This window comes from Myotis brandtii, unplaced genomic scaffold, assembly GCF_000412655.1.
Source record: "Myotis brandtii unplaced genomic scaffold, ASM41265v1 scaffold194, whole genome shotgun sequence".
NCBI lineage: Eukaryota > Metazoa > Chordata > Mammalia > Chiroptera > Vespertilionidae > Myotis > Myotis brandtii.
Window position 1 is genome coordinate 602,208 of NW_005357232.1, and position 23,175 is coordinate 625,382.

Genomic DNA, 23,175 nt, shown 5'->3' on the forward strand with positions numbered 1-23,175 from the left:
AAGGGGGTAAGAGATCAACCGAAGGACTTGTATGCATGCATATAAGCATAACCAATGGACATAAGACACTGGGGGGTAGGGGAGGCCAGGGGATTGTCAAGGGCGGGGAAGAAAAGGAGACATATGTAATACCACCCTTTGTAATACTTTAAGCAATAAAACAATTAAAAAAAATAAATAAAAGATCAAAGGAAAAATATCCTTGGGTAAGAATTAACAAAAATAAAAAAATAAAAAAATAAAAAAATAAATAAAAATGGATATAACCCTCAATTTATTTATAAAATATTCTTATTCCATTTTTAAAATTGCATTTTATTTATAAACTCTGCAAGACATTTGCTTAGATACCACTTACCCTATAATAAAACCGGGGAATGGTCTTGTAGAATTCATTTGTGTTTTTTCTACCTCCTTTCCACTTGGAGTAGTATTTGGTAAATAAATCCATTTCTTCATCTTTTAATTCCTGTTCACTTTTTTTTCCTGTTAATTAAATAGATTCAGGGGGAAAGCACTTTTAAAATCAAATAATACTTTTCTCAGGTCATCTAGTATAGCCTAATTACAGTGCAAAAAAGGTCTTCATGGTTGTGCTTAGACACTAAACATTTATATTAACTTCCTTAAAATACCAAGACTCACTATCTTCCACTGAAACAGCCTCTCCTACATCTTCTCTCTCAGCTGCTCCCTCTACTTTTTTTTTTTTTTTTAAATCACTATACTTGTTTCTTCCTCAAGCCACTGCCTCTCTTATAGACCTATGGCATGTTCCTAATTCATTCAATTAAAAGTATTTATTGAGCACCTACGACATATTGAACCCTATACTAGTCACTGATGCTAGGGCGCTGAGAAAACAGGCACAGCCCTTGACCTCATGAAGTTTCAGCCTTGTAATCACTCTTCCTCCGAAAACCCTTTCCTCTGTAGCTCACATATCCAGATACTGTTACTCTCCAACCTCTCCAACTGCCTGCTGCTGGCAGGGAGCTGTCATTTAGCCATTCCTCCACAAGTGTTTGTGGATCATGGTAACTGGTGCACAGGGCTCTTCACCTCAATGTCCTGCAATCATCAAGGAAGAGCAGACATGTGGGTGACTCAACCTTGAAGGCTTTTGCTTTTACCTCTACTGTGCCACTCAGTTCCATGGCAAGACCACAGATCTTATCTGCTCTTCTTCTGAAAGTTAAAACTCTAATATACTCTCAGATAATTTTTCTCTCCTGGTTATTCAAAACCTCACTACCATAATACCTGCATTTTAGCCTCATTGAGGTTTCCAATTCTATTATCTATTTTCTCAAAAGTTTATTTTCCTCTTCCTGGTCTCATTTCTTTCCCTTAAACTCCTCTTATGCCTGCATTTCTGACACATCTGCCATGTTAATTTTTACCCTTGGACCAATCTTAACATCTTGTTTACCATGGCTTAATACCTTTGGAGAAAACTGTACAATTTTGGTCCCACAAATTTATTTCATGGTTACTAATTAGTAAGTCAGCTTTTCAAAACACCAGGACATATTTTATTTGCCCTTGATGTTCTCTTGCTGATTCCTCTTGTTGACCAACTGCTTCAAACTGTCATTACATTCTTCAAACCCCCTCTGTATTCACCATCAACAGATGACAAACTCTCCCAGTTCATCACAACAGAATCTACTGCACCTGGATACCCATAAACATCTAAATGAAGTGGGAGGGCAGGAAGGTATCAAATCTGTACCTTTCTTCTTCCTGCCAGTTTTAAGGGACGAGGTATCTCCTCTCTCATCCAAGGCTAACCTCTCATTTTAACCCAGTGCTTAATCTCAGCCTTTGTAATTCTTTGGTTGTCCCATCACTTCTTTCCTTCTCCCTCCCTCCCCCATTCAGTTACCTTCAATTCCTTCATCTTTACTGGCTTTTCTTTAATTTACAAACACACAGAGGTCTCTTCCATCTCCCCATCCCCCAAAAAGTCCTTCCTTTCTACCTACTACCACACATAACTCCTTCCTTTCTCATACACTTTGTCAAAAAGAAAGCCTACGTTGGCCATCTCTGCTTTCGTATCTCTCATCCCTTCTGTATGCAATCCTGCTTCTACTCTTACCACTCTACAGAAACTGTAGAGTTTCTTGCCAGGGCAACCAATGACCTAATTGCTTATTTATTTTTTTAAATTAAATTTATTGGGTTGACATTGTCCAATAAGATCATAGAGGTTTCAAGTGTTCATTTCTATGATACATAATCTGTATAATTATGTGCCCTGCACCCAAAGTCAAATCATCTTCCACCCCCATGTATTTGGCCCCTTTACCCTTCACTACCCCTCCACTCTGTTGCTTAGTTTAATGGATACACCTGTCCTTGGTTTCTCTGTTAAATTTGATACTATTGAGTCTAACCTTTTCTTGGCTTTTATGAGACCATGCTGTTGATTCTCCTATTTTTTGGACATTTCTTCTTTTTATTTCTTCTTCCTCTATCATTTCAACTTTCATAGTGTAACTTCTAAGTCCCAAACCTATGTCACTTAATGTTAAGTTGTTGGGGAGAAGAGGAAGAAAAAGCAGACTGAGAAGGGATGACTGGTGAGGCAGGAGGAAAAATAAGAGTGTATGTCTCCTAGAAACCAAAAAAAGAAAGTATGTGTAGGATGAAGATATAAGGGGAACAGAGAAATAAGGCATAGCTGGAAGTGGAAGTTAAGAGTCTCTTTAAGGTGAGAGAAATACCACCATGTGAAGATGCTGCTGTGAATGACAGAAAGAAAAACCAAGAATGCCGGAGCGAGAGGACATATCCTTGAGTGGGCAAAAACGGGATCTAGCACACCCAGGAAGCAAACAGTCTCAAACCGAAGTTGTACAGCCCGTATGATTTGCTTATTTTATCATCTCTTCCGATGCTAAGGTGTAAGTTCTACAAGAACCAGGGTTTTTGTGTGTTGTATTTACTGCTGTAGCTGGAACAGTAATTAGCATGTAACAGACATGCAATGGAGTGGGTTTTAAGAAGGAAGGGGAGGAGAAAGCACAAGTACAGGTAACTTTTTCAGTAAGTTTTCCTATAAAGCGTGTAGAGAAATGTGGCTAAAGCTGGAGGGGGCTATGAGATCAAATTACTTTTTTTAAGGTGAGGGATGTGACAGCATGTTTGTTGGAACTGATGGAAATGCTTCAGCAGAGAAGGAACATTTGGTGACGAATAAGAGAGAGAATAAAAGAAAGGGGACACGACCTAGTGCTGGAGTGGAGGGACTGTCTCAAACAGGGAACTGACAGTTCCCCATTTTTAAGCAAAGTGGGGGTGGTGACGGACACGGTAAGTGGGAACAGGCGAGGAGCCTTGATTGCTTCTACTCAAACACTTACACAGACAAGCTCAGCGGCTGAGGGTAGGGAGCAGGCGGCTACAGTGGAAGGCTGGAGGGTTGGGAAGTGAGAAGGACTGCAGGAGAGTGAACGTCTAGGCCAGTGGTTCTCAACCTTCCTAATGCCGCGACCCTTTAACACGGTTCCTCATGTTGTGGTGACCCCCAACCATAAAATTATTTTCGTTGCTACTTCATAACTGTAATTTTGCTACTGTTATGAATCGTAATGTAAATATCTGATATGCAGGAGGTATTTTCATTGTTACAAATTGAACATAATTACAGCATAGTGATTAATCACAAAAACAATATGTAATTATATATGTGTTTTCCGATGGTCTTAGGCGACCCCTGTGAAAGGGTCGTTCGGCCCCCAGGTTGAGAACCGCTGCGTTAGTGGACAAGAATGACAATGTGCCCGGTTCCGTTTTTCTCCGGCACTTTCGGTTGCCCTGGGTGCAGGTGTGAAACAGGAAAGAGTTTAAACAGGTTGGTGAACAAGCAAGAGTGAAGGATGGGGAACGGGACAAAGAAAAATGGAATATGACATTTAAATGGATAAGGAGGGAAGGGAAAGTGATAGTAAAACGGCGGTAGGACCCCGGAGTTGTTGGGCCAGGGTTCTCATTCCTCCTCCATCTGGGAGCTCCCCCGCCCGCACATCCTTCCTCGGGGAAGTGTGGGTGAACCTCCCCGATCTGAACCGCAGTCCACTCCGCCCGCTTTCTCGGGCGAGTGTTCACAGCAGCGGAAAGCGCGGCTCCCCGCCGCCGCCCCTCCCATTCTGCCCCCACCTCTAGGGGTGAGGGCCGGGCTGTCTCCGCGGGCGGCCCTTCCCGGACTCACTGTTGGGACCGTTGTTGGGCGTCGCTAACCGCCGGCGAAGCACTTCTTTCCAGTCCATGACTGACTCCCGCGCAGCAACTCCGGCATCTGCTAATCGCTAGCCCCGCCACCAGCTCAGAAATCAACCCGCCGCCTGCCTCCGAGAGGCTGCGGAGGCCGCCCGGCCGCCATCTTGGACTCGGGCGGAAGTCGGCTGAGGAGGCAAAACGGGGAATGTGGTCACTGCGGAGAACGCGGCGGTCACACCAACAGCGGGGAAAGCTGGCGGGAGAAAAGGTGGAAAATTATGTCCTTAAGGCACCTTCCCAATCGCACAGCGCCAGATTGTAAAGGCGCAGGATAGGGAGCCCGTACTTTTAGTTCATCTTGGGCCTTTGGCGCGCACGCACCACGTGATTCAGGAGTCCTTTGACGTTTCCGGGAAGCGTTTTCGCCACAATTTCTTTTTACTGTTCCTTGAGGATATATGGAGGCCCTAAAGGTTCCCCTAAATGTAGTAGACGCCTTGACCAGCCCCCGTTGGCCCCCGCTGCCACTAAAAGCACTAAAAGCTTCAAAGCCGCCTTTCTCTCGCCGCCAGGCCTGGCCCAGCTCAGCCACGCCCCCGCGGCGGGGCCGTCGCGGTGCATTGTGGACCCGGTAGTTTCCGCCGCGATTATGGTCGCGTTCACAAAGCGTGCGCGCTCCGGTGAGTTGTTGAATGAAGTGAACTTGGTTTGTGATGGATCTGTGCGCTGTAGGCGGAGCCCTTGGTGGACCCCCTCCCTTACCTGAGCTGTTGGCCCGCTCTCCCCCCGCCTCCCCAGCCCATTCCCTGGCCTGCGGGTTTGGGGGTCTGGGGACAGTTATGCGGAACCCGGGCCCCTAGCCTACTCTTGCCGCTGCCCTTGCTGCTGGTGGGGCTGGGCCTCTGGGTCACGATTTTCGACTTTACGCCTCCCCTTCAGCGAGGCACCCATGGGGTCCGATCCCGTTTCAAGGACAGTTGTGATTCCCGTGAGTGAAACTGGGCGGTCCTCCTTGTGCTCTTTCCTCAGGTTCGCGGACTGCACTGTAACTGGCACCAGACATTGCTGCTCTGGGTCTGCGGATTGCGACGGAGATCGGATGCCCCCGGATCAACATTTTTTTTTTTTTAAGGGAGAAAACGAATAAGACTTCATTGCTATTAAGTAGCCTCAAAAGCAGAGCCTTGGTTTTTCTGTGAGAAATTGAAAACCATCTTTTAAAAAGTTGCGCTTCAACTCGTCCCCTCACCCCCTACCCCCCAATTCCTTAATTATGCGGTAGAAGTAGGGGCTTTTCTTCACCATCTGCTGATCTCACTGCATAATGACGTTCTGTTTCACTGGCATTAGAAGCTTTCCGAAGCTTTGGAAAAACAACCCATACCTTGGGGTAGTAGGCCCAGGACACTCTTATAACTTTTTCTTTCTGAAAGACTGTTATGGCATCAGGAACCAACAGAAGTTGTTTTCTCTTAAAACAGTGTCTCCACAAAATACCAAAGCAATAAATCTGATTGCCAAGGCCAGATATCGCAGAAAAGATGAGGGCAGCAATAAAGTTTCTTCTGAGTTTCCTCACCTTTTTGCAGCTGGAGCGGCTAAGAAGAGATCTCAGATGAATCCTCGGAGTCACGATCATGCCTTGCCACCGGAGAGAAACAGTATTCAGCTCCCAACACAACCTTTGAATTCAGAGCAGTGGGATAAACTTAAAGAAGATTTCAAAGGGAGAGCTAATTTTGAAGATTGGATCATTGCACGGATGGTTGCCTACAATAGCTCTATAGATGTGGCCAAATCTTTGCTGGCCTGGGTAGCTGCAAAACACAATGGTATTGTAAGCTATAATTTGCTGGTCAAGTATTTGTGTCTCTGTGTCTTTCATAAGCAGACATCAGAAGTTTTTGATGTCTACGAAATCTTGAAAGCCAGATACAAGAGTTTAGAATCTTCGGCAAGCACTCTTCTCATCCGAGGATTGATCCACTCAGACAGATGGAGAGAGGCCTTGCTGCTGTTAGAAGACATCAAAAAAGTCATGACCCCTTCAAAAAAGAATTATGGTGACTGTATCCAGGGAGCCCTCCTTCATCAAGATGTAAACACAGCTTGGAATTTGTTTCAGGAATTGTTAGATCATGATCTTATTCCCATGATGGAAACTTTAAAAGCCTTCTTTGATTTTGGAAAAGACATAAAAGATGATCAATATTCAAAGAAACTGCTAGACATTCTTTTGTATCTAAGAAATAATCAGCTATATCCTGGGGAATCATTTGCACACAGTATAAAAACATGGTTTGAGAGGTAATTTTGATTTTTCTTATTCTGCATGTTTTTATTTTAATACCTATATAGCTGCCTTTTTTATTGGTTGCCGAGATTATTCAGATTATAGTACCTTTTCCATCTCTTATTAAGATTTGTTTCCCTTTAAGACAAAATCTTCTTTCTCTAAAAAAAGCAGCATAAACAAATTGTGTTAATCTCTACTCATCACATAAAAGGGAAATTATAGAGAATTTGTAGTTTTGATGTATTTTTCTATTTAGAAGGATCTGGCAAGATGTAAGTACTTATGAATAGCACTTTTGGCTGGAGTTTATTGCAAGAAAATGAGCTGTCTGGGTCGTATTAGTATTTTCAGAAGTTCTGAAACCTAGTGACTGGTATAATGTGTTCTGTTTAATCTATGCATTTTCATCAACTTGGATGGTTAGAGTGGAGGGGGAGATCCTGATCAAACCTGATATGTAAGCATTAGCATGAAAAATCTTCATCCTTGCAGTTCATTTTAGATCTTTCTATCATTAAACTGCTCTCTCCAAAGCTCTTCAATGTCTTTCTTTTGCTTTTATTTAAGTTACTGGCTCCGTGCCTATTTATTGCTTCAGTCTTTAACTTTCTCATTTCTTCACCATTAATTTGCTTCAGGCTATTTCCTAAAATTTTATTCCTTTTCTCTCATTTTTTTGTTTTTTTCCCCTCTCTTTTTCTACTATATATCATCAGTATATATATATAGAGAGAAACATCCATGTGAGAGAGACAAATCAATTGGGCTCCAGATCGAGCCTGCAACCAAGGTACCATAATCAAACCGTCAACCCTTCAGTCCGAGGGCTGACACTCTATCCACTGAGCCAAACTTACTAGGGCTGAATTATCTTATTTAATAAACTTATTGAATATCAACAGAGGCACTAGATTGTGAAAAATCTTTGCAAGGATTTTAGATTTTATTCTGTTATCAAGAGTGTTGGTCTCGGAGTGGAGTTTTAGAACGGTAACTGCCAAAACAGTGAGAAAAGAAGATTGGAGAGGGATTAAAATTGAAAACAAATATGTTTGGAGGCAATTAAGGTTTGAATGAGAGATTATGAGATTCTGAATTAAGAACTGAAGAAGAGAAAGCAATGGAATTAATAGAATCATGGTGATATATGTAAGAGGAAAGAAGAAATGATAAGTTGAGCAAATAAGTATTTTGAATGCCACTAATTAGGGTAGGCACTGAGGATATTTTGTGACACAAGATCTTTTATGGCATTCACAATTGGGAATGCAATACATGTCAGTTAAATAATAGTAGTAGCTTTGGCTAGTGTGGCTCAGTTGGTTGAGCATTGTCTCATGTACCAAAAAGGTTGCTGGTTTGATTCCTGGTCAGGGCACATGCCCAGGTTGCAGGTTCCATCCCTGGTCGGGGTGAGCACTTGAGGCAACCAATCGATGTTTCTCTCTCCCTCTCCCTTCTTCTCTCTCTAAAATAAATAAAAACAGATTTAAAAAAATAATGGTGGTATAAGATAGTATAAGAGAAGAAATTACTCTTGAATCATGGGCAGGAACAATCTCTGGCAACTTTATGGAGAAGGTTAGAGTTGAGTTTAATTAAGAGGTTACACTATTATATCAGCTGCTTTCTGTACAGGTCCTGTGAAGGTAGATTTAGACTTGAAGATGAGGGTCATATGAGAGAAGTGAAGGGAAGAACGAGATCCAGAGTAGGGGAGGGGTACCATAAGCTTCTTAGCCCTATTACAGTATATCAACCACTCTTCTAATTAAACCTTTCTAGGGAAATAGTCTGAACTTTTAAGAGCTTTTGCCTATCTAGTTTCTAAACTTTGGATTCAGTCGGAATCTTTTTTTTTTTTTTTTTAGTGTTCCTGGAGAACAATGGAAAGGACAATTTACCACAATCCAGAAAAAGTAAGGCCAATATTTTATTTTTAACTTGTTTGATTCAGATTTAATAGGTTGTTTTGCTACTGTTTAAAACCTTTTAATTCGTGAATGTCTTAGAGATAAAATAATTAAGAGTTAGAGTACCCAAGGCAAAAGCCATGTTTTGCATACGTGGTGCTCAAAGTGTTTTTCCTGTCGGTACTGTGAGCCTGTGTGAAAAGTCAGATATTTTCTCCTAGCTGTGTTTTAGGAATAACTTTTAACACTTTATCTGGATGCCCAGCAGTCTACTCTTTTGTGTTTTCTGGCACACTAATGTGTGATATTACCAGGTGTACAAAAAAATCACATAATGCATGTGATGATCATAAAGCTTATATTCTTCTTTTAGAAGTTATCCTTCAATTTCCTCATGTCTTAGGATTATTCATTCTTTAAAAAGTCCTTTTCCAGGACACTACTTAACACAAACAATTGTAATTACAGTGGTCAATGTTTGGGCTGTGGGAAAACCATAGAGTCTATTCACTTGAGTCCAGAAGAGTATGAATTCCTCAAGAGAAAAATCCTCAGCGATGTGATAGATGGAGGTGACCAATACAAAAAGACGACACCTCAGGTGAGTCTGGACCAGGTTTTCTTGCATTCTTGGTGTCTAAGAGCAGGGGATGGCATTTTTTTCTCTAAAAGGACAGATAGTAAATACTTTCAGTTGTGTGGGTCATACAGTCCCTTTTGTAACTTTTCTACTCTGCTGTTGTAGTGAAAATAGCCATAGACAATACATAAATGAATGAGCATGGCTGTGTTTCAGTAATAATTGTATTTATGAAAATAGGCAGTAGACTGGATTTTTTTTTTTTTAAATGCAAAGAGAAGCAGTGGACTGGATTTGGCTTGCTGGCCATAGTTGTCAGCCTTTAAGAGAGATTGCTTTAGAATTTCATGGAACAATTGGGTCAGACTATTATCCATCTATTGAAGTCAGTCCTATTTCATCTGGGCACAAGGTGCACTTAAGCCAAAAAGACGATGCTTATTCTTTATCTAAGTGTTTCCAGAAAACTGTGTTCAGTAAACTCCCATGAAAGTATTATGGTTTCTCACAACTTTTTTAGTCAAGAGAGTTTAAGACAGGGGTCCTCAAACTTTTTAAACAGGGGGCCAGTTCACTGTCCCTCAGACCGTTGGAGGGCCGGACTATAGTTTAAAAAAAAACTATGAACAAATTCCTATGCACACTGCACATATCTTATTTTGAAGTAAAAAAACAAAACGGGAACAAATACAATATTTGTATTTGCATGTGGCCCGCGGGCCGTAGTTTGAGGAACCCTGGTTTAAGATAACAAAATTATCTCCCAAGTTTTCTTAAAATATATTTCTTTATTGATTTCAGAGAGGAAGGAAGAGGGAGAGAGAGATAGAAACATCAATGATGAGAGAGAATCATTGATTGGCTGCCTCCTGCATGCCCCTGACTGGGGATCGAGCCTGCATGTAGGCATGTGCCCTTGCCCGGAATCGAACCTGGGACCCTTCAGTCCGCAGGCCCACGCTCTATCCACTGAGCCAAACTGGCTAGGGCTCCCAAGTTTTCTTAGTATTGAATTTGATTCTCTGAATTATTTTCAGTAGCTTTATTTTGCTAGTCTTCAGTACTTTATGCTGGTTTACCAAGATTAAGTGGATGTAAAATGCTTTTATTTTGGGGAAAAGCTGCCCATCATCTCATTGAATGCTTTTTCTTCAAGGTACTAAATAAAAACAAGAAGTGAAAATTATTCTACCTTCCTATCTTGACTTAAAATGTCAGATCATATATTTTTATTGATTTCTAAAAGGAAGGGAGAGGGAGAGAGAGATAGAAACATCAGTGATGAGAATCATTGATCAGCTGCCTCCTGCACACCCCCCACTGGGGATCGAGCCTGCAACCCAGGCATGTGCCCTGACTGGGAATCAAACCATGACCTCCTGGTTCATAGGTTGATGCTCAACCAGGGAGCCACACCAGCCGGGCATAACATGTCAGATAATGCCCCTAGATCCGTCGTCGGGAAACTGCGGCTCGCCAGCCACATGCGGCTCTTTGGCTCCTTGAGTTGTGGCTCTTCCACAAAATACCATGTGCGGGCTCGCGAACAGTGCAATTGAAACTTCGTGGCCCAAGCGCAGAAGTCGGTTTTCGGCCTGGGCGAGTCTATTTTAAAGAAGTACTGTTGATATTTGGCTCTGTTGACTAATGAGTTTGCCAACCACTGCCCTAGATTATATGAAAACCTTTAATCCTCAGATTAAAGTCAGTATCTGGTCCATAAAAACATTATCTCCATTTTATGGAATATTTTCAGCTGACTTTATTGATAAAATCATAGTTAACATTTATCAAGTGATGCTAAGTACTTTACATTGATTATTTTATATCTTAACCCTTACAACCACTCTATATGGAACTATTTTATTTCTATTTTACAGATAAAGTGATTGAGACTTTGGGAGATTAAATCTGCCAGAGGATACCTTGGTAATAAAATCTAGCAAGGTTTTTAGGTTTGACCCTAAAAACCGTTGTTACAATACTGCCTCTCATGGAATGAAAAGTTACAGTGACAACTGTAACTGACAGCCAACTGGTTGTAGCAGCTCTTTAATGCCTTAGGAATTCCTACCACTAAAATATGAATTAAACAGATTTCCTTTCTCTTATCTTTTGAGCACTTATGTGTATCTTCTGAAGTAGGTGTTTAGATTCAAGGTTGTATGAATTATGCTGTTTGCTACCAAAAACTTATCATTTCTGTTGTGGACTAATTGAATATTCTTCCCACCCTCCAATTTTTTATTTAGTAAAATTTTCAACCTAAAGGAAAATGAAAAAATAGCACACTGAACATCTACCTACTCTTCATCTAGTAACCAGTTGTTATTATGGCTTATACACTTTCTTCGGCCTGGGAGTCTATTTTAAAGAAGTACTGTTGATATTTGGCTCTGTTGACTAATGAGTTTGCCAACCACTGCCCTAGATTATATGAAAACCTTTAATCCTCAGATTAAAGTCAGTATCTGGTCCATAAAAACATTATCTCCATTTTATGGAATATTTTCAGCTGACTTTATTGATAAAATCATAGTTAACATTTATCAAGTGATGCTAAGTACTTTACATTGATTATTTTATATCTTAACCCTTACAACCACTCTATATGGAACTATTTTATTTCTATTTTACAGATAAAGTGATTGAGACTTTGGGAGATTAAATCTGCCAGAGGATACCTTGGTAATAAAATCTAGCAAGGTTTTTAGGTTTGACCCTAAAAACCGTTGTTACAATACTGCCTCTCATGGAATGAAAAGTTACAGTGACAACTGTAACTGACAGCCAACTGGTTGTAGCAGCTCTTTAATGCCTTAGGAATTCCTACCACTAAAATATGAATTAAACAGATTTCCTTTCTCTTATCTTTTGAGCACTTATGTGTATCTTCTGAAGTAGGTGTTTAGATTCAAGGTTGTATGAATTATGCTGTTTGCTACCAAAAACTTATCATTTCTGTTGTGGACTAATTGAATATTCTTCCCACCCTCCAATTTTTTATTTAGTAAAATTTTCAACCTAAAGGAAAATGAAAAAATAGCACACTGAACATCTACCTACTCTTCATCTAGTAACCAGTTGTTATTATGGCTTATACACTTTCTCTCTATATATGTGTTTTTTTGTGTTTTTTTTTAATTTTTTTATTGCTTAAAGTATTACAAAGGGTATTACATATGTGTCCTTTTTCCCCCCGCCCTTGACAATCCCCTGGCCTCCCCTACCCCCCAGTGTCTTATGTCCATTGGTTATGCTTATATGCATGCATACAAGTCCTTCGGTTGATCTCTTACCCCCTTCCCTCCTGCCCCCCAACCCTCCCCGGCCTTCCCGCTGCAGTTTGACAATCTGTTTGAGGCAGCTCTGCCTCTGTATCTATTATTGTTCAAAAGTTTATAATGGTCTCTATTATCCATGAATGTGTGAGATCATGTGGTATTTTTCCTTCATTGACTGGCTTATTTCACTTAGCATAATGCTCTCCAGTTCCATCCATGCCATTGCAAATGGTAAGAGTTCCTTCTTTTTTACAGCAGCATAGTATTCCATCGTGTAGATGTACCACAGTTTTCTAATCCATTCATCTACTGATGGGCACTTAGGCTGTTTCCAAATCTTAGCTATGGTGAATTGTGCTGCTATGAACATAGGGGTGCATAGATCCTTTCTGATTGGTGTTTCTGGTTTCTTGGGATATATTCCTAGAAGTGGGATCACAGGGTCAAATGGGAGTTCCATTTCCAGTTTTTTGAGGAAACTCCATACTGTCTTCCATAGTGGCTGCACCAGTCTGCATTCCCACCAGCAGTGCACAAGTGTTCCTTTTTCTCCACATCCTCTCCAGCACTTGTCATTTGTTGATTTGTTGATGATAGCCAGTCTGACAGGTGTGAGATGGTACCTCATTGTTGTTTTGATTTGCATCTCTCGGATGATTAGTGACTTTGAGCATGTTTTCATATGTCTCTTGGCTTTCTGAATGTCCTCTTTTGAAAGGTGTCTATTTAGGTCCTTTGCCCATTTTTTGATTGGATTGTTTATCTTCCTTTTGTTAAGTTGTATGAGTTCCCTATAAATTTTGGAGATTAGGCCCTTATCAGATATAATGTTGGCAAATATGTTCTCCCATGTAGTGGGCTTTCTTGTTGTTTTGTTGATGGTTTCTTTTGCTGTGCAGAAACTTTTTATTTTGATGTAGTCCCATTTGTTCATTTTCTCTTTAGTTTCAACTGCCCTAGGAGCTGTATCAGTGAAGAAATTGCTTTGGCATATGTCTGAGATTTTGTTGCCTTTGAATTCTTCTAGAATTTTTATGGTTTCCTGTCGTACATTTAAGTCCTTTATCCATTTTGAGTTTATTTTTGTGTATGGTGTAAGTTGGTGGTCTAGTTTCATTTTCTTGCATATATCTGTCCAATTTTCCCAACACCATTTATTGAAGAGACTATCTTGGCTCCATTGTATGTTCTTGCCTCCTTTGTCAAATATTAATTGAGCATATTGGTTCGGGCTAATTTCTGGACTCTCTATTCTATTCCACTGATCTATATGTCTGTTCTTGTGCCAGTACCAGGCAGTTTTGAGAACAGTGGCTTTGTAATACAGCTTGATATCTGGCATTGAGATCCCACCTACTTTGTTCTTTCTCAGGATCGCTGCAGCTATTCGGGGTCTTTTTTTATTCCAGATGAATTTTTGGAGAGTTCGTTCTAGATCTTTGAAGTAGGCCATTGGTATTTTAATGGGAAGTGCGTTGAATTTATAGATTGCTTTGGGTAGTATGGACATTTTAATGATGTTGATTCTACCAATCCAAGAACATGGTATGTTCTTCCATCTCTTTATGTCTTCCTCTATCTCTTTTTTCAACGTCCTGTAGTTTTCTGAGTAGAGGTCTTTTACCTCTTTAGTTAAGTTTATTCCTAGGTAGCTTAATTTTTTTGGTGCGATGGTAAATGGGATTGTTTTTATAATCTCTCTTTCTGAAAGTTCACTATTGGTGTATAGAAATGCCTCAGATTTCTTGGGGTTAATTTTGTATCCTGCTACATTGCCAAATTCATGTATTAAGTCTAGTAGTTTTTTGATGGAGTCTCTAGGGTTTTGTATGTATAATATCATGTCGTCTGCAAATAAGGACAGTTTTACTTCCTCTTTTCCAATTTGGATGCCTTTTATTTCTTCTTCTTGTCTAATTGCAATGGCTAATACTTCCAGGACTATGTTGAAGAGGAGTGGCGAGAGTGGGCATCCCTGTCTTGTTCCTGTTCTTAGGGGAAATGGTGTTAGTTTTTGTCCATTGAGTATGATGTTGGCTGTGGGCCTGTCATATATGGCTTTTATTATGTTGAGGTATGATCCTTCTACTCCCACCTTGCTGAGAGTTTTTATCAAAAATGGGTGTTGGATTTTGTCAAATGCTTTTTCTGCATCAATTGATATGACCATGTGGTTTTTTTCTTTCAATTTGTTTATGTGATGTATCACGTTTATTGATTTGCGGATATTGTACCATCCTTGCATCCCTGGGATAAATCCTACTTGGTCATGGTGTATGATCTTTCTGATGTACTGCTGGATCCGATTTGCTAAGATTTTGTTGAGGATTTTGGCATCTATGTTCATGAGGGATATTGGCCTGTAATTCTCTTTCATTGTGTTGTCTTTACCTGGTTTTGGTATTAGGGTGATGCTGGCTTCATAGAATGAGCTTGGAAGTGTTCCTTCCTCCTGAATTTTTTGTAGTAGTCTGAGGAGGATAGGTTTTAGTTCTTCCTTGAAAGTTTGGTAAAACTCCCCTGAGAAGCCATCTGGTCCTGGGCTTTTGTTTGCTGGAAGCTTTTTGATGACTGCTTCAATTTCTTCCATAGTTATTGGCCTATTGAGATTTTTAGATTCTTCCTGATTGAGTTTTGGAATGTTGTACTTTCCTAGGAATTTGTCCATTTCCTCCAGGTTGTCTAGTTTGTTGGAGTAGAGCTGTCCATAGTATTGTTTAACAATCATTTGTATTTCTGTGGGGTCTGTTGTTATTTCGCCTCTATCGTTTCTGATTTGGTTTATTTGGGTCCTCTCTCTTTGCTTCTTGGTGAGCCTGGCTAGAGGTTTGTCAATCTTGTTTATCCTTTCAAAGAACCAGCTCTTGGTTTCATTGATTTTCTGTATTGTTTTTTTGGTCTCTATGTCATTTATTTCTGCTCTAATCTTTATTATCTCCTTCCTTCTGCTCACTCTGGGGTTTTCTTGTTGCTCTCTTTCTAATTCTTTGAGTTGAAGAGTTAGATGATTTACTACCATTTTTTCTTGTTTTTTGAGATAGGCCTGTAGAGCTATAAACTTCCCTCTCAGGACTGCTTTCATTGTGTCCCATAGGTTTTGGATTGTTGTGTTTTCATTGTCATTAGTGTCCAGGATGTTTTTAATTTCTTCTTTGATGTCATTGGTAACCCAATCAATATTTAATAACATGCTATTCAGCTTCCAAGTGTTTGAGTATTTTGGGTTGTTTTTATTGTAGTTTATTTCTAACATTATGCCATCGTGGTCTGAGAAGAAGCTTTTTATGATTTCAATCTTCTTGAATTTGTGGAGACTTTGCTTGTGACCCAATATGTGGTCTATTTTTGAATATGTCCCATGAGCACCTGAGAGGAATGTATATTCCATGGCTTTGGGGTGAAGTGTTCTGAAGATGTCAATTAAGTCCATCTGATCTAGTGAGTCATTTAGGATTGCTGTTTCTTTGCTGATTGTTTGTCTAGCGGGCTTATCCAGTGGTGTCAGTGGTGTATTAAAGTCCCCTACTATGATTGTATTGTTGTCGATCTCTCCTTTGATATCTTCCAGGAGTTTTTTTATGAATTTGGGTGCTCCTGCATTGGGTGCATATATGTTTACCAGGGTTATATCTTCTTGTTGTATTGATCCCTTTAGTATTATGAAGTGGCCTTCCTTATCTCTGGTTATGGCCTTCACTTTGAGATGTATTTTGTCCGATATAAGTATTGCTACCCCAGCTTTCTTTTCCTTTCCATTTGCGTGAAAGATATTTTTCCATCCCTTCACTTTCAGTCTGTGTGAGTCCCTTCTAATGAGGTGGGTCTCTTGTAGACAGCAGATGTATGGGTCATGTTTTTTTATCCATTCAGCCACTCGATGTCTTTTGGTTGGAGCATTTAGTCCGTTTACATTTAAAGTTATTATTGAAAGGTACTTGTTTGTAGCCATTTCTTTTTTTGTGTGTGTGGCTGTTTTCTTTCTGAGCTTGTTATTTCTTCTTTTTACACCAGTCCCTTTAGCATTTCTTGCATGGCTGGCTTGGTGGTGATAAACTCCCTTAGCCTTTTTTTGTCTGTGAAGCTTCTTATTTCCCCTTCAATTTTGAATGAAAGCCTTGCTGGATAGAGTATTCTTGGATTCAGTCCTTTGCTTTGCATCACTTTGTAGATTTCTGTCCATTCTTTTCTGGCCTGATGTGTTTCTGTTGAGAAATCATTTGATAATCTAATGGGAGATCCCTTGTATGTAACTTTCCGTCTCTCTCTTGCAGCCTGTAAGATTCTCTCTTTGTCCTGAACATTTGCCATGGTAATTATGATGTGTCTTGGTGTGGGTCTTTTCGGATTCACCTTGTTTGGGACTCTCTGGGCTTGTGTGACTTTTTTCTTCCCCACCTCAGGGAAGTTTTCTGATATTATTTCTTCGAATAGGTTTTCTAATCCATGTTCATCTTTCTGTTGTTCTGGCACCCCTATTATTCGTATGTTGTTTCGTTTCATGTTGTCCCAAAGCTCCCTTAGGCTCTCCTCCTGTCTTTTAATTTTTTTCTCCATTTGCAGTATAGTTTGGGTGTGTTTTGCTTCCTTGTCTTCTAATTCACTAATTCGGTCCTCCGCTTCTCCTAGTCTACTGTTGATACTTTCAATGGAGTTTTTTATGGCAGCTATATCACTCTTCATTTCTTCTTGGGCCTTACTTAAGTTGTTGATTTTTTCATCTGTTTCTTCTAGCTTCTTGCATATGGTATTGATTTTTTCCTCCGACCGGTGCATGTACTCTAGGACCCTTATTCTGAATTCTTTTTCCGTCATGTTGCATGCCTCTGTCTCACTTAGCTGCTTTTCTGGCGAGTCCTCCTTCTCTTTCCTTTGGGGGTTTCTTTGTCTACCCATGTTTGATCTCACTGACATATCTAGTTGTTGAGTCGTTCAGTGGCTGCTCCCTGGGTGGCAGTGGCTCCTCGGGCTGTGGTTGCTCCTTGGGCGGTTGTGGTAGCAGTGGCTCCTCCGTTGATAGCAGGGCCTCTGGTGGGTGCTGTTCACAGCTGTGGTGGCTCTTCTGGCAGGTGGAGGGAGGCTTCACACACAGTAACTGTTCCCCAGACAGAGCGTGTGGAGATCAGGAGGCCGCTGTTGCTTGAATCTGCTGCGTTGATTTAAAGGCACAAAATACCCTCTGGGTGGCAGTGTTTTGGGGTTGGCCTCTGAGGCTATACGGCTTCTCTACTTAAAACTGGTTTGGGGAGGTCAACTGCCCAGAGCTGATTCTTAAATCATCGTTACCCTGCTCTGAGTTCTATATATGTGTTTTTATGAACCATTTAAAAATAAGTTATGTTACTTTAAATGTTTCAGCAAATATTTTCTAAGAATAAGAAAATTCTATGTAATTAAATAGCGTCACATTTAAGGACTTTACAATTAATTCAGTGTCATTTAATAAAAAGTATATATTCAGATTTTCCCCATTGTCACCCCAAATTGTACTTTATAACTTTTCCATCTCTGATCCAGGATTCAGTCAAGGTTCACTCATTGCTTTTGGTTGTTATGTCTCTCTAAATCCATAATTGTCTTCTCTGCCTTTTTTTGTTTTTATAACATTGACTTTTCTGAAAAGTCTGGGTGGTTTATCTTGTACAGGGCTTTTCAAACTTTGCACCTACGAATCACTTGAAGATCTGGTTAAAATGCAAATTATGATTCAGCTGTCTGAAGTGGGGCCTGAGATTGTGTATTTTGATAAGATCCCAGGTGATGTGTTTATGGTCTTTGGACCACATATTGAGAAGCAAGACTGTGTATAATTGTTTATTATTTTCTTTTCATTAATTCAGTATGAATGCACTAGTAGATTACATGGATGATGTTCTGTTCTTATTGACTCACAGCAGCCAAATAATATCAAGTTGTGCTCACTTTTGCTGATGTTAAATTTGATCACTATACAAGATGTCTGCATTGTAAAGGTACCTTTCTCCCTTTATAATTTCCCTTTGAAGCCTGGGAAGTTTGGATTATTTGTGAGAGGATTGGGCCAAGTATTGCTGGTGGTGCTAAACCCTAACTGAGGCTGGAGAGCATTGTTCGCTAAGCTATTTCCAGCAGTCCTGAGCCATCCAAGTATGCAAACAGAGAAGGCAGTTGGATGGGATGGTACAGGAGTTTGCTGGTCTGGTACAGTTGAGAGAAAGAGAAAACAGGAATGGAGGGTGTAGGTGAGAGGCGGCTAGATTAATGGACCATGAGGTCAAAGTTGATAGGAAGTAAAGATGGGTGGGACATGGATTAGGAGGCTAGAGAACAGTGGACTGAAGGCTCTTGGAGGTTGAAGATCGAGCATAAAGGGAGTGAGAGTGGAAATCAGATTTGGTTGAGGGGAGGGGGATATTGTTGCTTAGATGTGGCAACATGAATTTTAGAGGAGACACTATTCAACCCACTGCAACTTTTCTTTCTCTTGTGTACATATCTAGGAATGGAATAGCTGGGTCTTTTGGTAGGTGTGTGTGTAAGGAAATCACCAAACTGTGTTCCAAAATGGTGTCTTTTTTTACATTGTTACTATCTGTGTATGAGGGTTACAGTTGTTCCACATCCTGGTCACCTTAATATGGTCAATCTCTTTACCTTTAACCATTCTAATGGATCGAAGTAGTATGTCATTGTGGTCTTAATTTACATTTTCCTAGAGACTGACAATGTTGAGCATTTTTATGTGCTTAATTGCCATCCATATATCTTCTTTGGTGAAGTTCAGATCATTTCCCCAATTAAAAAATTTGGTTGTTTTCCCATTATTGAGTTGTAATGGTTGTTTATATATTCTAGGTACAAGCCCTATATCAGATATATCTTTTGCAAATATTTTCTCCCAGTTTGTGCCTTGCCTTTCATTTTTATCAAATAGAGATTCTGATTTAATTGAAGCCCAGGTATTAGGACTTTCAAAAGCTTAGATGATTTTAAAGTGCAGCCAGGGTTGAGAATCACTGCTTCTAATGTGAGATTTTGAAGAACCCTAATTACGTATAGCAACTTCTTTTCTTTAGGATAATTTTGGGAGAAAAATCTCAATCATAAGTAGCTTTTCCGAAACCTTTGTTTACTGTACTTAGGTGTTACAGCCAGCAGATGGCGATAGTGTAACGTAAAAATTATTTAGGTTATAGGAGTCAACAAAGTTGAAGGATTTGGTGGGCTTCTTTTATTACTAAACTGAAAGATCTCTGTGTCATTTTTGTTTAAGTCAGATTAGTAATAGATAACGATGGGAGCTTTATATGTGAATTTTAAGTGAACAAAATAGAACTCCATTTTATATCCATGTACACTACTGGTTTAACTCCATGAAACTAATTGAGAAGACATCAATGAAGATCAAAAAGTGAATTTGGAGCTATGTGGATGGTGTTAGTTTAATATTTTTTTAGTTTAATATTCATTAATTTTTTTCTTAATTTCCTTTATTCTTAACAATTACAGATTTATTTTTTCATATTTAACTGCTCAGTTATGAATTCAATTCTTTATTTAATCTTTTTATTAGGGAAAATTTCAAACGTGCAAAAGTAGAGACAGTATAACAAACCCCTAGCTCAGTGATTATTAACTCATGGCCACTCTTATTTGATTTATACTTCCTCTTCCTCCCTTGGCCCTCAGGTTTTTGTGAAGCAAATCTGAGCTTAATCATTTGCCCTATAACTTATAAATTCACTTTTAAGCAAGTTTATTTCCCCTATCTTAAAACATACTTATTTGTGTAGAGTGATATTTTTCCTATACAATAAGAAATACTTTGGAACAGCAATTCTCAAACTTTTGGGTCTCAAGACCCTTTTACATTCTTAAAAATTAAGGACTCTTGAAAGCTTTTGTTTATGTGGGATTATATTTACTGATAATTACTTCATTAGAAGTTAAAACTGAAAACCTTTAAAAATATATATTAATTTATTTAAAATAACAATATAAAAACTATTACATGTTGACATAAAATACATTTTTCTCAATAATAACTCTGTTCTCCAAAACAAAAAACAATATGTGAAGAGATAGGCATTGTTTTACATGTAAATCTCTTTAATTGTATGGCTTAATAGAAGACAGCTGAATTTTTATATCTGCTTCTGTATTTAATCTGTTGTGGTAAGTTATTTTGGTTGCAGTATATGAAGAAAATGGAGGCTTATAGAGATATGTAGTTGGAAAGGGTAAGAGTATTTTATTGGTATTTTCAGATTATTATAGTTATTCTTTAATATTATGCCAAAACTCCACTACACATTTGTGAGCAATGAGAGGGAAAAAAACAGGTAATATCTTAGTTTAAGAACCACTGCTCAAGGGGTGGGAGAAAAAGGGAGAAGATCTGAGTTTGGGTAATGAGCACATGGTGAAATATACAGATCTTGTAACATAGAAACCCACACCTGAAACGTATATGTTCATATTGACCAATGTCACCGCAATAAATTTAATTTTAAGAAAAATAAACAAATAAAAATAAAGTACCTTGGTGCATACCTCACATTGTATAGGCATACCTTGGAGATATTGGGGTTTGGTTCTAGACCACCGCCATAAAATGAATGTAGCAATAAAGCAAATCACAGGAAAATAAAATAAAATAAAAAGAACCACTGCTCTAGAAATGCTTTAGAAATAGTTTCCTCTTCTTTCTATTTGAAAAGTTTGAGTAAAATATATTTCCTCCAATTTTGTTACAAAAGCATATTAACAAAAGAAGTTAAAACAAAACAAAGACAGTCTTACTACTCAGCATATCTTCTGTTTAGTTTCTTCTATTCTGTTTTAGTTCTTTTTTTTTTTTAATTAAATCTTTATTGTTCAGGTTACATTTGTTCCTCTTTTTTCCCCCCCATAACTCCCCTCCTCCCAGTTCCCGCCCCACCCTCCGCCCTCACTCCCCACCCACTGTCCTCATCCATAGGTGCACGATTTTTGTCCAGTCTCTTCCCGCATCTCCCATTCCCCTTTCCCCCCCAAGAATAGTCAGTCCATTCCCTTTCTATGTCCCTGATTCATTATAATCACCAGTTCATTCTGTAAATCAGATTATTTATTCACTTGATTCTTAGATTCACTTGTTGATAGATGCATGTTTGTTGTTCACAATTTGTATCTTTACCTTTTTCTTCTTCCTCCTCTTAAAGGATACCTTTCAGCATTTCATATAATACTGGTTTAGTGGTGATGAACTCCTTTAGCTTTTCCTTATCTGTGAAGCTCTTTATCTGACCTTCAATTCTGAATGATAGCTTTGCTGGATAAAGTAATCTTGGTTGTAGGTTCTTGGTATTCAGCACTTTGAATATTTCTTGCCATTCCCTTCTGGCCTGCAAAGTTTCTGTTGAGAAATCAGCTGACAGTCGTATGGGTATTCCCTTGTAGGTAATTGAGTCTCTTTCTCTTGCTGCTTTTAAGATTCTCTCTTTGTCTTTTGCTCTTGGCATTTTAATTATGATGTGTCTTGGTGTGGTCCTCTTTGGATTCCTTTTGTTTGGGGTTCTCTGCGCTTCTTGGACCTGTAAGTCCATTTCTTTCACCAGGTGGGGGAAGTTTTCTGCCATTATTTCTTCAAATAGGTTTTCAATATCTTGCTGTCTCTCATCTTCTGGCACCCCAATTATTCTGATGTTTGTACGCTTGAAGCTGTCCCAGAGGCTCCTTACACTATCTTCATATTTTCGGATTCTTTTTTCATTTTGCTTTTCCGGTTGGGTGTTTTTTGCTTCTTCGCATTTCAAATCTTTGACTTGATTCTTGCGCTCCTCTGGTCTGCTATTGGGTGTCTGTATAATATTCTTTATTTCAGTCCGTGTATGCTTAATTTCTAGTTGGTTCTTTATCATAGCATCGAGGGTCTCATTAGTTTTCGTGACTCTCTCCTCAAGTTTATTGACAGCTTCTAGCACATTTTTGCAAGCCCTCAAAATTGCGATTTTTAGCTCTATATCCTCCATTTCTGTCATGTTTTTTTGTCTCCGCATTTTTTATGCTTTCTTGGTGCACCCCCTAGTGGTCTTTGTGCGCAGTCTTGTTCTAGTTGAGCCTTGATTGTTGTAGTTAATACTAGAGGGATTTGACCACCAGGCCGACTGGCTGTGTGAATCAGCTGTGTCTGCCGCGGAAAACTTCTGTCCTCTGGGGAGGTGCTAATCTAGCCTTTGCCTGAGGCGATCCGGCAAATGGCTCTGCGCAGGGCTTGGGCGGGGCGGGCTCAACAGGGCGGGCGGAGGGAGCGGTTATAGCCCCTCTCAGTCCCGTTCCCAGAGGCTCTGCTTCTCAGAACCCCAGGAACCGCTGCAAACCTCGGAGAGAAAGCTGCCTTCCAACTGATGCCAGACACTCCCGCTTCTCCCGTTTGGGTCCGAGTCCCCAGCGATTCGCCCGTATCTGGAGCTCAGAGTCTGAGACTCCCCCCTGACCGAAAACGACAACCGCGCTCTCAGCCACCAGCCCGCTTTGCGCGCGCACCTCCGCACCTGAGTATTTTCCACACTGCGCCTCCTCTGAGCCTCGGTGTGCTGTTATTTTTCCTTCTAGTTGAAGAGTCTCTCCTCAGCCAGCCTTCCTGTGGTTCTGGGTGATGTCCGTTCCGTCTTTTAGTTGTATTTTTGAAGTGGTTGTTTGCGGCAGCAGTCTGCGGTGTTTACCTATGCCGCCATCTTGGTCTCTCTCTCTCTGTTTTATTTCTTACTGAGACTTCTTTAATCATCTTTCATTTTCCAAAATAGAAGTGTTTTTTTTCTAATTATAAAATCATTTATTTATTTTATTTTATTTTTGACCATTCTTTTTATTTTATTTTTTTACTTTATTTTTTTATTGCTTAAAGTATTACAAAGA

At 39.7% G+C, this 23,175-nt stretch overlaps 2 protein-coding genes across 2 annotated transcripts in view; one reads left to right on the forward strand and one right to left on the reverse strand.

Annotated features, from left to right (window-relative positions):
• Nucleotides 1-4,801, reverse strand: part of PPP2R3C (protein phosphatase 2, regulatory subunit B'', gamma) — a 34,018-nt gene extending 29,217 nt beyond the window's left edge. Inside the window, exons 1-3 of the mRNA XM_005864962.2 lie at nucleotides 4,574-4,801; nucleotides 4,220-4,480; nucleotides 359-486 (exon numbers count right to left, since the gene is read on the reverse strand). Coding sequence (XP_005865024.1) covers nucleotides 359-486; nucleotides 4,220-4,277 — 186 coding nt within the window. The 5' untranslated portion in view covers nucleotides 4,278-4,480; nucleotides 4,574-4,801. The remainder of the gene's footprint in view (nucleotides 1-358; nucleotides 487-4,219; nucleotides 4,481-4,573) is intronic.
• Nucleotides 4,802-4,831: 30 nt separating this feature from the next.
• KIAA0391 (KIAA0391 ortholog) overlaps nucleotides 4,832-23,175 on the forward strand; it is a 148,175-nt gene continuing 129,831 nt past the window's right edge. The window contains exons 1-4 of the mRNA XM_014538599.1: nucleotides 4,832-4,907; nucleotides 5,257-6,534; nucleotides 8,395-8,442; nucleotides 8,905-9,037. Coding sequence (XP_014394085.1) covers nucleotides 5,552-6,534; nucleotides 8,395-8,442; nucleotides 8,905-9,037 — 1,164 coding nt within the window. The 5' untranslated portion in view covers nucleotides 4,832-4,907; nucleotides 5,257-5,551. The remainder of the gene's footprint in view (nucleotides 4,908-5,256; nucleotides 6,535-8,394; nucleotides 8,443-8,904; nucleotides 9,038-23,175) is intronic.